Source organism: Pinus tabuliformis, chromosome Q (genome assembly GCF_031772625.1).
Source record: "Pinus tabuliformis cultivar Carrire ecotype Pingquan chromosome Q, CPIR1, whole genome shotgun sequence".
Classification (NCBI taxonomy): Eukaryota; Viridiplantae; Streptophyta; class Pinopsida; order Pinales; family Pinaceae; genus Pinus; species Pinus tabuliformis.
In genome coordinates this window covers 370,660,861-370,675,673 of record NC_142296.1, presented here as the reverse complement: position 1 = coordinate 370,675,673, position 14,813 = coordinate 370,660,861, and the positions used below count along the sequence as shown (strand labels likewise).

The following is a 14,813-nucleotide window of genomic DNA, read 5'->3' as shown; positions in this document are numbered from 1 at the left end:
AATAAAAAATTCTATTTTAAGGGACCTTTAATTAGTTAATTAAATAAACAATTAGTTAGTTTTAGTTATTTAGTGATTGAATGAAATTGCTTGCATTCAACTAAAAACTTTTATTACTATTATTATATGAAATAATAGGAAGAAATAATAAATGAATAATAATTAAATAACCTAATTAGTCATTTGGTTATGCGACTTAATTCTAATTTTAATAACAAATTATTATAATTTGTTATTAAAATTAGAATTAAGTCGCATAACCAAATGACTAATTAGGTTATTTAATTATTATTCATTTATTATTTCTTCCTATTATTTCATATAATAATAGTAATAGAAGTTTTAAGTTGAATGCAAGCAATTTCATTCAATCACTAAATAACTAAAACTAACTAATTGTTTATTTAATTAACTAATTATAGGTCCCTTAAAATAGAATTTTGTATTAAACTAGGAACTAACTAACTAATTTGATTATTATCATAATTAAAACTAATTCATTAATTATTGAATTAACTTATTTTAGGTCCCTTTCCTTATCTCTTGGTCCTGGTCGATTATAGTTGTTTCCTGGTCAAATATAGCCGTTCCTGGTCAATTATAGTCGTTATATAACCTGCTCTCTCTATTTATACTGCAGCTATGATCTAGTTCTTCAACGTGTCCTGACGATGAACCACACTGGGTGATTTGAAACGCGTCAACAAACGAATTATGATGTGATTTCCGCCGAAAACTCTCTCAAAAATACACATAGTTTTGCAAATGTGTGCAAGTGGCTTCTTTGAAAATGAAGAATCCTTTTGGAAATCTTTGAAACCCAAAGTCCAATCCATCATATTAATGTGGCTCTTTTCAATAAATGTATATTACAAAGTTGCTAGGGCATAAAAACTATGATAATCAACTGTTGGAGTAAAGGACCCACATTCCACATCATTGTCTTCGATCCCGTATATCGGAGGTAATGCATATCAGGGTTTTCATTTTGAGACACATCTTAAAAACCCCGATAACATCATTCATCGATACTCTTATATGGTTCCTCACTGATATTACAATATGTCGATACACCTTGCCTCTCTAATATGCATAAAGTTCTGATACTATTAAAAATCGTCGGGGAGCGCCAATAAATATTATCAAAGAATTTCAGCGGAAAACCAAAGGTTGACGGGCCCTTTTCTCTCTTCTGTAGCGGAACACGTGGCAATGTATGATTGGTTCCAAAAAGCTACACATAGCAGCATATGATTATATCTGATAAAGACACATGGAAACATATGATTGGCTCTGATAAAGGTACAATGACATTTGACATCAGAATAATGTGGCCGCACAATAGGACACATGGCAGGCAGTTTTGGCATTTTAAGGGGCCAAAGGGGACAATTCTGGGTGACACTTGTCACCACTCATGATGTGCCACGTGGAGTGATGACGCCATATCGGAGGTCGGCATATCAGAGGTTGAAGATGTCGGCGCTTTATAACAGTTGGCGATTGGAAACTTCCAATAAGGGGGCTCTGATATTTGGCTGACACATGGTCGAGAAGTGTTTAAAGGACCCAGGGCATAAAGTAACATTGGAGCATCGACACATTGGAAGGTCGACAAATCGGAGAAACAAAACTTCTTAAGGTGACAACCTTTGAAAAGTTGCGATATGCATAAAGTGCCGATAGCGTTAAAAACCACTGGGAAGCGTCGATAAAGATTAACAAAGGATTTCATCACAAAACCAAAGGTTGACGAGCCCTTTTCTCTCTCCTCTTATGGGACATGTGGCAGCATATGATTGTTCCGATAAACTACACATGGAAGCATATGAATGGCTCCAATAAAGACACATGGCATCATATGATTGGTTCCGTTAAAGCTACAGTGGCATCTGATGTCAACATGATGTGGCAACATGACAGGACATGTGGCTGGAAGTTTTGGTGTTTTGAGGGGCCTAAGGAAACAATTATGGGTGACACGTGGCACCACTCATGAGGTGCCACGTGGAATATGATGATGTTATATCAGAGGTCGGTATATAAGAGGTTGAAAATCGCAATATCGTCATATCGGAGGTCAGGATGTCAGAGGTCCTGCATATCGGCACATCGCATATCGATCCATCACATATCAGAGGTCCAACATATCGACGATCGCAACATCAGAGCATCAGGTACATCAGCGCATCGCAATATCGGAGCATCAACACATTTGAAGGTCAACGAATTAGAACTTCTTAAGGTGACAACCTTTAAAAAGTTGCGATATGCATAAAGTGCCAACAGTGTTAAAAACCATCGGGGAACACTGATAAATATTAACAAAGGATTTCATCGCAAAACTAAAGGTTGACGGATCCTTTTCTCTCTCCTCTAGTGGGACACATGGCAATAAATGATTGTTTCGGTAAACTACAAATGGAAGCATATCATTGGCTCTGATAAAGACACATGGCAACATATGATTGGTTCCGATAAAGCTATAATGGCATCTGACATCATCATGACGTGGTGGTACGACATGACACGTGGCATAAAATTTTGACGTTTTGAGGGGCCCTAGGGGTCAAATCTGGGTGACACGCGGCACCACTCACAAGGTGCCACGTGGAATATGTTGACGTCATATTGAGGTTGACATATTAGAGGTTGAATATGTCAACACTTTATAACATTTGGTGATTGGAAACTTCCGATAAGGGGGCTCTGATATTGGGCTGACACATGGTCGAGAATCGTTTAAAGGGCCCAAGGCATAAAGCACTTAACAAAGGAGAAATAGCCCCCGACAGGAACAAAACGCCCTGGCACCTTAAGGCTAAGCAGCAGTCACCGGTTGTGGTCCTATAATGAGAAATGCGAGGAGGAGTTAAGCGCAAAAGGGCCAAGGACATCGGAACTCAATGTTTTCGTAATGTATTTGCAAATGAAGTTCCGATGAGTTAAAGCTTCGATATAAAACTTTGGTAATGTTACAGGACATATTGGGTTTCGATAGTGTAAAGCATAAGAGTTAAGAGATGGATGAGTCGACAACTATAATTTCGGAATACCACTAAGGTCACCATAGTTGATTGCTCCTGGCTGTAGAAAGTGGAGAATTCAAGCGGTTAAGGGGAAGAAATACCGGCTTCATCCCCAGGTTGTCTAAATGTCCTAGCACCTTAAAGCTAAGAGCATGTGCATTTGATTCTTTGTTTAAACTGTTAGTCAATAACCACTATCAATAAACTGTGAGTCAATAACCACCATCGAATTGGTATATTCTTTCTAGGTCAACGAATCTGCTACAATGTCGTGAGGAAGAACCTCATAATAAAAAGCCTATCGGCTTAATAATTAAATTAAAATTATAGAAATCATATTCCAAAATATAAACACCTATTAACATAATTATAAAGAGTGTAAAATAAATTAAATCTTATCTCAAATATTAATTTTAAATTCTATTAATACAATATTACTTTAAATTTATATTTTATTATAAAAATTTAATTTTTATAATATGGAAGCCTTGGGTTCAAATCTTATGATATTCCTGATCCAGGTGATAAGTTGAACATGATGAAGATATAGTCCTACCAAGCTTACAAAAAAAATGTAAAATGATTATCACTTTTTTTAAATATAAATGAATCATATAAATGAATCATATAGTTAAATATATAATTTTAATTTAATTAGAATATACCATTTAAATTTAATTAAAACCTTAAAAGTTACAGAGATAATTTGTGTCTCATGATGTTGATGTAACATGTTTCTTGCTTCGAGCTTTATAATTTTCTAAATATTTATGAGATTTTATATAATGATTAAAACATATCAAAATTACAATTACAAGTTTGAAAAGTATTTTGGATGCCTAAGGTTTCCTACCAGTTAATTTCCATTTGATCACCTTCAACTAGACTGGTGTCTATGAAAAGCATTTTTGATGCCTAAGGTTTCCTACCAGTTAATTTCCATTTAATCACCTTCCACTAGACTGGTGTCTTGAAAACTGGTCTCATGCAAGCAATCATCATCAATAATTGCCAATGATTGCCCCCTAGTTATTTATATTCATACAGTTTTTCAGTTTTACTATCTCGATCTATCCCTGCTTCCTATACGATTTCTTCTTCTATCTCTACTTGCTAGAAATTATGGCAAGCAGTAGCAGGATTCTGATAATTGGAGCAACAGGCTACATTGGACGTCATATGGCCAAAGCCAGCCTTGCTCTTGGCCATCCCACATTCCTTCTGGTTAGAGAGACCGCGCCTTCTAATCAAGAGAAAGCGCAGCTTCTGGAATCCTTCAAGGCCGCAGGTGCTAATCTGGTCCAAGTAAGTGTACAGCTGGCTTTATAATCAAAACTGGATTTTGAGAACCCAACAGTGTGTGCTAGTGCTCTGTCTTTATTTGTTCAATTTCAGGTTTTTTTTCTTTTAAACTGTTCTGGAGTTTGTGCTTATCTGATTATTTATTGATTGGATCTTTGAGCTCTAATCAGCATCTGAGCATTCTGCAGTGTTTCTTTTCTTGTGGGAAGGTCCATCATCTCATGGATTGTAATGGGTTGTGAAAATGGATCACCATATTGTAGTTCTGCACTTATTTTCTCTTGGTGGTATGTTCATTCATTTATTGTAATGGGTTGTGAAAATGGATCACTATATTGTAGTTCTGCACTTACTTTCTCTTGGTGGTATGCTCATTCATCTTTTGTAATGGGTTGTGAAAATGGATCACCATATTGTAGTTCTGCACTTATTTTCTCTTGGTGGTATCACTCCTTGTCATGGGCTGTCCGCACTGATTACTTCATCCTAAATCTTTATTGTTTTCTTTTACTGTTTTGCACATTTGATCTTTTATCTACTGGGTTGTAATAAGTGATTAAATTTTTTTCTCCATTGGGCTTTTATTTGTGGATGCTTGCTTGATTATTTCTTGGGCTTTTATCCGTTGATGCTTACCTGATTATTTCTTCTATAGGACTGTGATAACTGATCAACATATTTTATTTATATCCTCTATCGTTATTCCTTATGAATATGCCTACTTCATTGTTCCATGCAAATGGGTTTTCATATACCTAGCTTATATCCACTGTAAATTAATGGTTGAGTTTGCTCCTTGTCCGTTGGATAAATTGAATTTGCAATCTGAATTTATGCCCATTGCAGCTTTGAACATCTCATTATCTCTATTGTAAATTGTAAATTCTACTATTGACTTTGCCCCTTGCCTATTGGATAAACTGAATTTCCAATCTGAACTTATGTTGATTGCAAATTTGAGCATCCAATGGCTTGGAGCAAAATCAACCACCTTTGAATAAACAGAATCTACAATCAACATAAAGATGTCTGGTTTGGAGAAATATCAGGATACATTAATTTTGTGTCATTGTTATGTGTGGGTATACCTATGGATCTTTTCTTCATGTCTGTTGAGGATTAATCAGAATCTACTAATTTTCACCAACTGTGCTCTGATTTGTTCCCTTCTTTACAACAATGTTCTGCATTAAGATTCCCCACCTTCTGGGAACCAGCTTTCTCTAATTTGGTTAGTTCTGCATTAAGATTCCACACTTTTTTGGGAACTAGCTTTCTCTAATTTGGTTATCTTCAGCTAAGCAAGAGTGAGACGGGGTATTTGCTTATGCCAAAGTAACAAGCATAAAAACTAACATGTCATTTGGTAGAATTTGAAACTTAGTAAAAGCTATATTAAATACCGAAGTAACAAGCATAAAAACTAACATGTCATTTGGTAGAATTTGAAACTTAGTAAAAGCTATATTAAATGCCAACTTTCACCAATGGGGAAAACCACCTTTGGATTCCATATATAAACTTATGTAGCTTGTCAATTTTCCTGGTTATTTGAAAAGAGATGTGATTGGTTATCATGTATTTAGGAGATCATGTTGTTTTATATAGGGTATTGGAGGAGTAGGTGTCATCTTTGACCTTGTTTTCTTGGATACCCTCAAATGCCTGACATGATATGGACTTCTATGTGAAGGGATCTGTGGAGGACCATGCGAGTCTTGTTCAGGCAATCAAAGAAGTCGATGTAGTTATCTCAGCTGTAGGGTTTTTTCAGTTGATGAGTCAGCTGAACATCATCAAGGCCATTAAGGAGGTTGGGACTGTCAAGGTATAGAATACTATTGACTAGGCTTGATTATGTAGCTTTTAAGTAGATCCAATCCAGTATTTCAGATTGTATTTTACAATTATTGGTGATGGTATTTACAGAGGTTTTTTCCATCCGAGTATGGGTTTGATTACGATAAAGTCCAGGCAGTGGAGCCTGCAAAGATCATGTATGATAACACAGTGAAAATTCGCAGACAAATTGAGGCAGAAGGCATCCCTTACACATATGTCACTAGCAACTGTTTTGCAGGATATTTTCTGCCAAGTTTAGGGCAGCTGGGCCTTGCTGCCCCTCCTAGGGATAAAATTATCATATATGGAGATGGAAATGTCAAAGGTATTTACAATGGCCTCTTTGCTCAAAATTTTTACTTTCTTCTACCAGTGTTCTATTACATAGTCTTTGCATGGGTGTAAATCTTTTCTGAAATGAATATGCAGCTGCTTTTGTGAAAGAGGAGGATGTTGCAACATATACCATCAAGGCAGTGGATGACCCTAGAACTCTGAACAAGTCCATGTATATCATGCTTCCTACCAACATCTATTCTGTTAACGAGCTTGTATCTCTGTGGGAGAAGAAGATTGGCAAGACACTGGAGAAGGTCTATATATCAGAGGAAGAGTTGCTGAAAAAAATTGCAGGTTAGGATATGGAATATTTTTCCTTCTTCCCCCGCCATTTGCAGACCTAAAACAAATTTCCTTTTAAGAATTTTATGCTTCAATTTTCTTTTAGTTGGTAGAACTTAGGCTGAATTTGGTAAGACTGTACGTTCCAAAATCTGTTTAGAGTGTAGTGACTTAACTTGTGTAAAATGCTGTGATGGGTGATGCAGAGGCACCATTCCCAGATGATGTTGACATGGCAATCTGTCACTCCGTTTTTGTCAAAGGGCATCTAACAGATTTTCAAATTGGACCTTATGGTGTGGAGGCCACTCACCTCTACCCAGATGTGAAATACACTACTGTTGAAGAGTACCTTTCCCAGTTTGTTTGAAGTTGATTGTGAGAGATGCTAGGCAGAATAATAAAGAAGGCAGGTGTCTATTATTGTCACTTTTGGAATTCAAGCCATTAATGCAAGGTTAAACAAAAGCTGATACTTCTCAACTGAGAATAGTGAAAATCAAATGAGTTGTTGTTAAGTTGGGGGTTTTACAAACATGGAGCTACGTTGATAAGTAATATGGTGCAGATCTATCAAATTATAAGGAGATTGTAGGTTTCTAATAAATATGGAGTTATTCTTAACCTGTGAGTTTGATTAACTGAAAAGCCAAATGAAATGTATGGTACTCACATTTAAATTTTAGATAAAATGTATTGCAAATTATGTTGAGCTTATGTTTTTTTTGGCATTTTGCTTTTCGTTTCATTTTTTTTTTCATTTTAATTTATTATTGGCATAGTCTAATTTACGGTAGAAGTAATCTTGCGATACAATTTCAAGTAAGATTATGATATCTTGTTGTTTAAAATACATTTTGGAATGCATAAATAGATTTAGTATTTAGAAAAACCTTTAAAGCACTAGAATTCTATAGGTTAAATAAATTAAACTCAAATTTTTAAAAATCTCTGCAAGATTTTGATTAAATTAACTCAAAAAAAAACTATTTTGTTTATAAGTTAGAATATTTCACTATTTCATTATAAATTTAAATATTTCATAATAACATGATATGAAGATACTTGGAGTATGTGAATTTTAATAACATTTCAGAAAATGTACTAGTATATTATATAAACTAGAATAATAATAATAATAAAACCATTATAATTTATAAAATTTATAATATTAAATCCAATTAATAAATAAATTAAAAATTTATTGTAACTTTTTAGAAGTTGCTATAATTTTGTTATCAAATCATATTATTAGTTGTTATTGTTTAATGTAAAATAACTAGTTATTATTATTTAATGAAATTAAATTACAATTTGCAAAAATTAATGAACGACAATTATATGATTATAAAGAAAAATTTAATTGAATTAAGAAAATGAAATTATTTGACAATTTTTCCATCTCTATTTTTTTTACAACATTTTATCATTATCTTTTGTAAACTACTTTTATAATATTTAATAATGTTTAACCCTGGGGGATTTACGCAGTGCATTATATTAGATATCATTTTTGGGATTCAACTGCGTTAAGTAAGTCATTCAAACGTATGACCATTTCCATGAGAGGTAGTCGTAACTGACTAATTTCTCATGATTTTTGAATAGTTCACTTAGCACTCATTGCATCGGGTGATGCTCACAAGGGTGAAGAAGTGGGATTGAAACTAGTGAAATGTGGAGAACGAATCACATAGCATCAATCATCACTTCCGGGGCTTGCACCCGGTAAGTGCAAGCCCCGGAAGTGATGATTGATGCTATGTGATTCGTTCTCCACATTTCACTAGTTTCAATCCCACTTCTTCACCCCTATGAGCATCACCCGATGCAATGAGTGCTAAGTGAACTATTCAAAAATCATGAGAAATTAGTCAGTTACGACTACCTCTCATGGAAATGGTCATACGTTTGAATGACTTACTTAACGCAATTGAATCCCAAAAATGATATCTAATGTTTAATCCCTAATTAAAATTAATATACATTTATATTCCAACTCATTTGGGAAAGACATTGTTCTCTACTAAAATAAATGTTGCACAGATTTCGTTTTTTACATGAAATGCTTTCCTTCTAAAATGTTTCGATGTAACTCGACAAAATGTGAAATATAAAACAGGAATTTAAATGCCTTATTATGTTTAATATTTTTGTTTATTTTTAAATGAATGAAAACACATAATTCGATGAAACTTGGTGATGATGTGAAGTTATATAATTAAAATAGAATTGAAGTTTAATAAGGTTTTTTCCGAGAAATTCCTTAACAAAGAAAATGGTTAATTCCTCCTCTGAATGTTTTACAATGTGTTAATTCCTTGTTTCATTCACCTTGTATGTTTTCCTCTTTTGAATTCATGCAATAATATACACTCTAATATTTCGGACTTGTCTACGGATTCATCGGCGTTAAAGTGTTAATGCATATGCATGTGTGAAGAGTTGAAATCATATTTTCAAGTTGTATTGCGTGAAGCATATCACTCCACTTATTTTATGTCCATTACATCTTCCTCTAACTCAATAGTTATAGTAAATCTCATGGTTTCAGGCTCTATGTTTTATATATAGAATTCTTGGTGCTTTGAGCTCTATATCTTGAGTTGTCCTTTTGCTGATCGGTCTCCACTATTTCTATTATATTTCTGGGAATTATATGTGTGTAGAAAATCTCAAACATATGTCTTGTATCTTTGGATGAAAGAACCAACTCCCTGATATATATGTACAGAATATGGGTGATGTCTCCTCCTGCTTGAGAATCATTTGAGGTACACTAATTTAGATATACCAAGGCACTAGTCTTGTAAGCAATCTAAGGTTGTCTCTGGGAGCTTTCCTTGCCTCCTGTTGCACTTGTGTTGCAGGGGCAAGATTTAGCGACAACATCATGCATGCCCAATATTTCAACATGAGCTCTAAGACTACCTGTAACATTCTTTGGCTATTCAGCTAGGGCGATGCCACTCACAGTGTTACTAATACCGTAACATAATAGATATACATAACATGACCAAAAAGTAAAATATTATGCCAAAATATATGTAAACATACATAAAAATAGGTTCCAATCACTTATATGTGAAAATTGGTTGACTAGTTGTAGGACTCGAATATGACACCCAATTGTAGACTGTGTTACTCCAGCTCTCTCAACAGCTGGTCACCCTTGAACTAGGGTTGTGACTCCATTTTGGCATCATCTACTTGAGCTAGGTACATACCCAGTACTGTATACAAACAGGGCCAAGGTACCAAACCCTGACAACCTCCAACCACAGGCTCACATCCCTCATCATCCCCACACCTAAGTAGTGCACCCCTTCTCTACACACGTAGTCCTTCAAGTTGCACCACTACCTGCAAGGTGACCAAATTAGCCATGCAAGGATGTTTAAAGCATTGTGGCTCCAAAAGTTCCTACTACCCTCAACAGTCTCCAAGTACCCTCCAGGCCCTCACCCAGGGACACATGTCCTTACTAATAGACATCAAACTGAATAGGGGAACCACCTTTTTATAATCATGGGGACCCCTTATATTATAATATTATAATATTATAATATATAAAGATACTTTTCTCTGTCGTTGAATCCCATCCCCCATACTCTACTTTTCTCTATCGTTGAATCCCACCCCCCATACTCTTTTCATCCCTTGTTTTGGAACAAATAATATGTCTATTAGGCTCACTAGCCTTTTACCACATAGGCTCTCTAACCTGGTCACACTGGCCCTCTGGCCTTAAAACTCATAAGTACTCTAGCCCACTATCCTAGCACATCATACATACATAGGCATGCAAGCCTCAATGAAACTCAACTCACCAACCTAATAATACATTTTCTCTTACCCAATTACACAAGCACACTAGCCTTAAAACATGTCTATACACACAGAGGTATGCAGACCTCAATAGAACCCATCTCACCAACTTAAGTAACATATGTACATTTAAAATAACATTCGGGGAACCCCAAGCCAATGGTATTACAAAGAGAAAGGAACTAGGGCCCAACCAAAGGAGCAATATAGTTGATTAGTAAATCTCTCCTTCCAAATAACCTGACAAGTTAAAATTATAAATAAATGAAAGAGAGATAAAAGAACAAACTTTACGGATGTATGATTTATTTAATTGTAAGTGATCAAGTCCGATTTTCAAGTGCCTTCTTGAGCATCCAAATATTGAAATGACACATCTACTCGTATCTTCTTACAACCTAAACCACTCCCCTTACCCTATTTAGAAAATTTTGATAATAAAAAAGTAAAGCACCAATCTCTGGGTAGTCATCTGATCACATATGAACACCAAAAGCTACACACAACAATGAGATATCAACACACTAAATCTGAATTTAAATGAAATTAATATAAGAAAAAGTGAATTGCAACATAAAATTCACATTATATATTCCGAAATGTCTTCAATTTTACACTTGATTTCTAGTATTTTCATTTTCTTTTATTCATTTATTCTTGTAGTTATTACTTACCCAATAATGAACTCTTTAAATTTGTTTAGATTTTTTATTAAATCTAAAAAACGTTGTTTACTTTTTTAAACGTTTGTTAGATACAATGGTTTCTTAATCTTCCCAATGATGAACTCTTTAAATTTGTTTGGTTTATTCCAAGAAACATGGTTACCTCCAACGATATTCAAATGCAAATCAAAAGAAATTTGTTTTTTCTGGATTATGCCAAAAGTGCAAATGCCAAACAAGCTTAAAGGTGTGCCTATTTTGAACACATCTATAATGTGTAGATAAGACATCCAATGTCCTATATTCTAGAGAAAACCACAAGTTTGGAGCCAAAACATAATTTTGAGAAGATTTTTGTGGGCCTAGAAAATGCACACCATGCAGTGTCCATGTGTATGATATTTGTAGGAAATTCCTTATAAACATGTATGCCAAGTTCCCTTAATAATTAACATACAGTAAGACCTTCAATTTCAAGACATGAGGTTTAGCAAAGTATCCTTCAAATCTTGCCAAATTGAAGTCTTGTATTTTTTATTATTAATAGTTTGTTGTTTTCATATATAATGAAGGGCTTTCAATTTCAAGACATGAGGTTTAGCAAAGTATCCTTCAAATCTTGCCAAATTGAAGTCTTGTATTTTTTTATTATTAATAGTTTGTTGTTTTCATATATATAATGAAGGGCTTTAGAGAGGCCAGAACAAGAGGAAGACGAAATGTATGTAATCTCTTCTACACAAGACGCTCAGAATTCAAGAAGTTACAAATCCTTGGATTTTATGCCTTGCTCCCACCCAAAAAATAACTACTACATTTCCTTGGAGTTTAGATCCCATTTAGGCCAAAAATTGGGTGGAATAAATCCCTTAAAATGTCCATTCTATATAAGCCCCCTATCTTGCACTTTTTTTTCTAGATTACCTATCTATTGGCTAGTATATATATAATGTCTCATATTGGTTCTTTCATAGGTGTGCAACTATGCCAAAAAAAAAGGGGGGCTTGATGATCACATATTATGGTGGACAAGAGAGCAACTTATTGAGGTGACGATTTGGTTGCTCAAATTCCTTTCGATTTGGATGTAGTTCAAAGATTTGATTTTGATTTAATTAAGCCTAACACCCAAACATAGCTTTGGAATTATTGGGTAATGAGGTTTTTGCCAAGGTTTGAACCTTAAAGAGTTGTAAGTTTTAGGCATTCAATGTAGTTATCCATTTAAGGTATTGGTGGTGAGGTTTGCACTATGTGTGTCGGTGCTTTTATTGTACAAATGTGGGTGGATTTGGTGGGTTGTGACTATAATGTTGGAGAAAATGTATCTATGTTGGAGAAAATGTATCACAATAATTTTCTTGAGTTTGATTAAATAATAATAATAATAATAATGATAATGATGTAACAAGTCAATTAGGATATAAAATGGAGGCAATAAATAGACTTATGCTTTATGTTGTTACTTCAAAGATTCAAATTTTAATATCTAGTATCTTGGTTGAAATTATAATTTAAATTCTTATTTTTGTGTAAAATTCAATAAGTTATTTTTCTTGTCTTGTCATGTAAAAAATCCATCTGGTTTTCCCCATATTGTTTCTAAATACTTAATAACCTTAATTGTCAAGTAAAATGACATCAAATAACAATTGATGTGGTTTTAGTTCACCTCAAGCTATTCCTCGTAACCTTTTTTTATTGATTTTATCTTTTCGGATTTTGGAAAAGTTACCAAAGTCCCAATTTCATGTATAAAACTATGACCTCCATCTCAAAGGGGGAGATTTTTCTTATGTTGCAATACTTATGTTTATAGTTAACCATATTTGATTTTTAGGATCAAATATGCACATGAATATTTCAGGCAATTAATTTTCATTTCCAAGTGTATAAACCTTCAAAAATAGGGAAAATGTTAGAGGCTAATATTTGTAGAGGGGCTAATTTTTCATGTTTTTTCTAAAAACGATTCGCTAATTTCCTTCTTTTCTAAAAAGGATTTGCCCAAATTTTATAGGATACGATTATTCTACCTTTAAAAATTCCAAAATTTTGTAGACTATATAAAATCATTAGAAATTTGAATATTTTTACAAAAATATCACCAAACATTTTACAATTTGCATATTGAGTACTAGTAAGATTCACTAAGGTTTCTAAACTTTAAGATAAATTTCCATCCTTGAAATTTCCCCTTTTCAAGAATATGTTTTCTTCTATGTTGTAAAAAGAGAGGAGGGAGAATTATGAAAAACAAATAGGAGATTGTGCATGAACAAGTGGTTTTTTATAAGTTCTCAGGGTAGCAAAATTGGTTAGCTTTAACTAGTTGCATAATTATATTTGAGTTAAATCTGAAACGTAAACATAAGTTCTTTGAGGGAAACTTTGGATGTAAAGAAATTCATTGTTTCTACTAATGGTTTATATTGATTAGTGTCATGTAATTTACAAGTATAGCCTTTGACATGCATTTTTTGTAGTCTATTGATTCTTAGAATTTGTTGATTTTAGAATATAGAGCCTTTTATTGGGTCCATGTTGGAATTAGTTGCATAATTTTTTTGTAGTTTAACTAAGAGATAAATTTCATTTGAAATGTCTGGAAAGCTTTTGTCTTGGATGGGAAATTACAAAGTTCAGTTGGGATGTGGAATATCTTGGTTACATATTTGCTCTACCCATCAAGCTCCCCCACCCGGCCTCTCTTACCCTACCCCTTTCACTATGCTTGATATGTGTAGAGGCCCAAGGCTTGTGGGGAGGGATAAGAGTTGAGACTTCCATTACACTTTCCTCTTGAGATTCCTACTACCATGAAGGTGAATGACACAAAGGACAACTAATATGATAGGGAAACACATTTTCAATTATGAGAGCAATGGTTCGAGCTACATTGCGCAAACATTTTTCTATGCAAATGGAGATGGAAATGTGGGCCTAGGAATGTCATTTTAGTCTCTTAACCAAATGCATAAAAAATGTTTGCACAATGTAGCTAGAACCATTGCCCTCATAATTGAAGTAGAAGTATGTGTGTGTGTGTGTGTGCACGTGCACGTGTGTGTGTAGGTGAACAAAAAATACATTCTACACATGATGACAACACCACAAAGAGAAAAGAGTTTGGTGGAGCATTATTATCTCTTCATAATCCATAACATGATTTATGGGGTCTTTACCCCTTTTTAAAACTAGCAAAACATTCATATCTTTATATGTGTGTGTTCCTTAGAGTTTCATGGGAAACCATATGTTGTAAAAATTGAATCCAAGAAATTAAATTCTACTTATATATTGTTGGAGCATGGAAAATGAAGCAAATTTAAATAAATGAGATGATGAAAAAGGTGGTGATGTCAATAGACATTGTTCCACACTAAACACAATGAGTGTAACTCCGAAGAAGATGATTATAGGTTGATTTATAACATCATCTATATATGGAATTAGGTAGGTAAATGAATGCAAGGGACTACACCCAATAATTTTCCACATAATAAGGATCTAGATCAAAAGAGAC

At 34.1% G+C, this 14,813-nt stretch overlaps 1 protein-coding gene across 1 annotated transcript; it reads left to right on the top strand.

Moving 5' to 3' along the window:
• Positions 1 to 3,866: 3,866 nt before the first annotated feature.
• Positions 3,867 to 7,452, top strand: LOC149219715 (phenylcoumaran benzylic ether reductase PT1-like). The gene is made up of 5 exons (XM_089382654.1): positions 3,867 to 4,334; positions 6,025 to 6,159; positions 6,261 to 6,498; positions 6,603 to 6,806; positions 7,001 to 7,452. Exons 1-5 carry the CDS (start codon positions 4,152 to 4,154, stop codon positions 7,162 to 7,164), a joined length of 924 nt encoding a protein of 307 aa, XP_089238780.1. The 5' UTR covers positions 3,867 to 4,151; the 3' UTR covers positions 7,165 to 7,452.
• Positions 7,453 to 14,813: the final 7,361 nt, after the last annotated feature.

Excerpts from the sequence above, each read along its gene's own strand:
- LOC149219715 (XM_089382654.1), top strand. The coding sequence starts at position 4,152 with ATGGCAAGCAGTAGCAGGATTCTGATAATTGGAGCAACAGGCTACATT. Across the intron at positions 6,160-6,260 it reads AGGAGGTTGGGACTGTCAAG|AGGTTTTTTCCATCCGAGTA; the intron begins GTATAGAATACT and ends TGGTATTTACAG. Across the intron at positions 6,499-6,602 it reads TGGAGATGGAAATGTCAAAG|CTGCTTTTGTGAAAGAGGAG; the intron begins GTATTTACAATG and ends ATGAATATGCAG.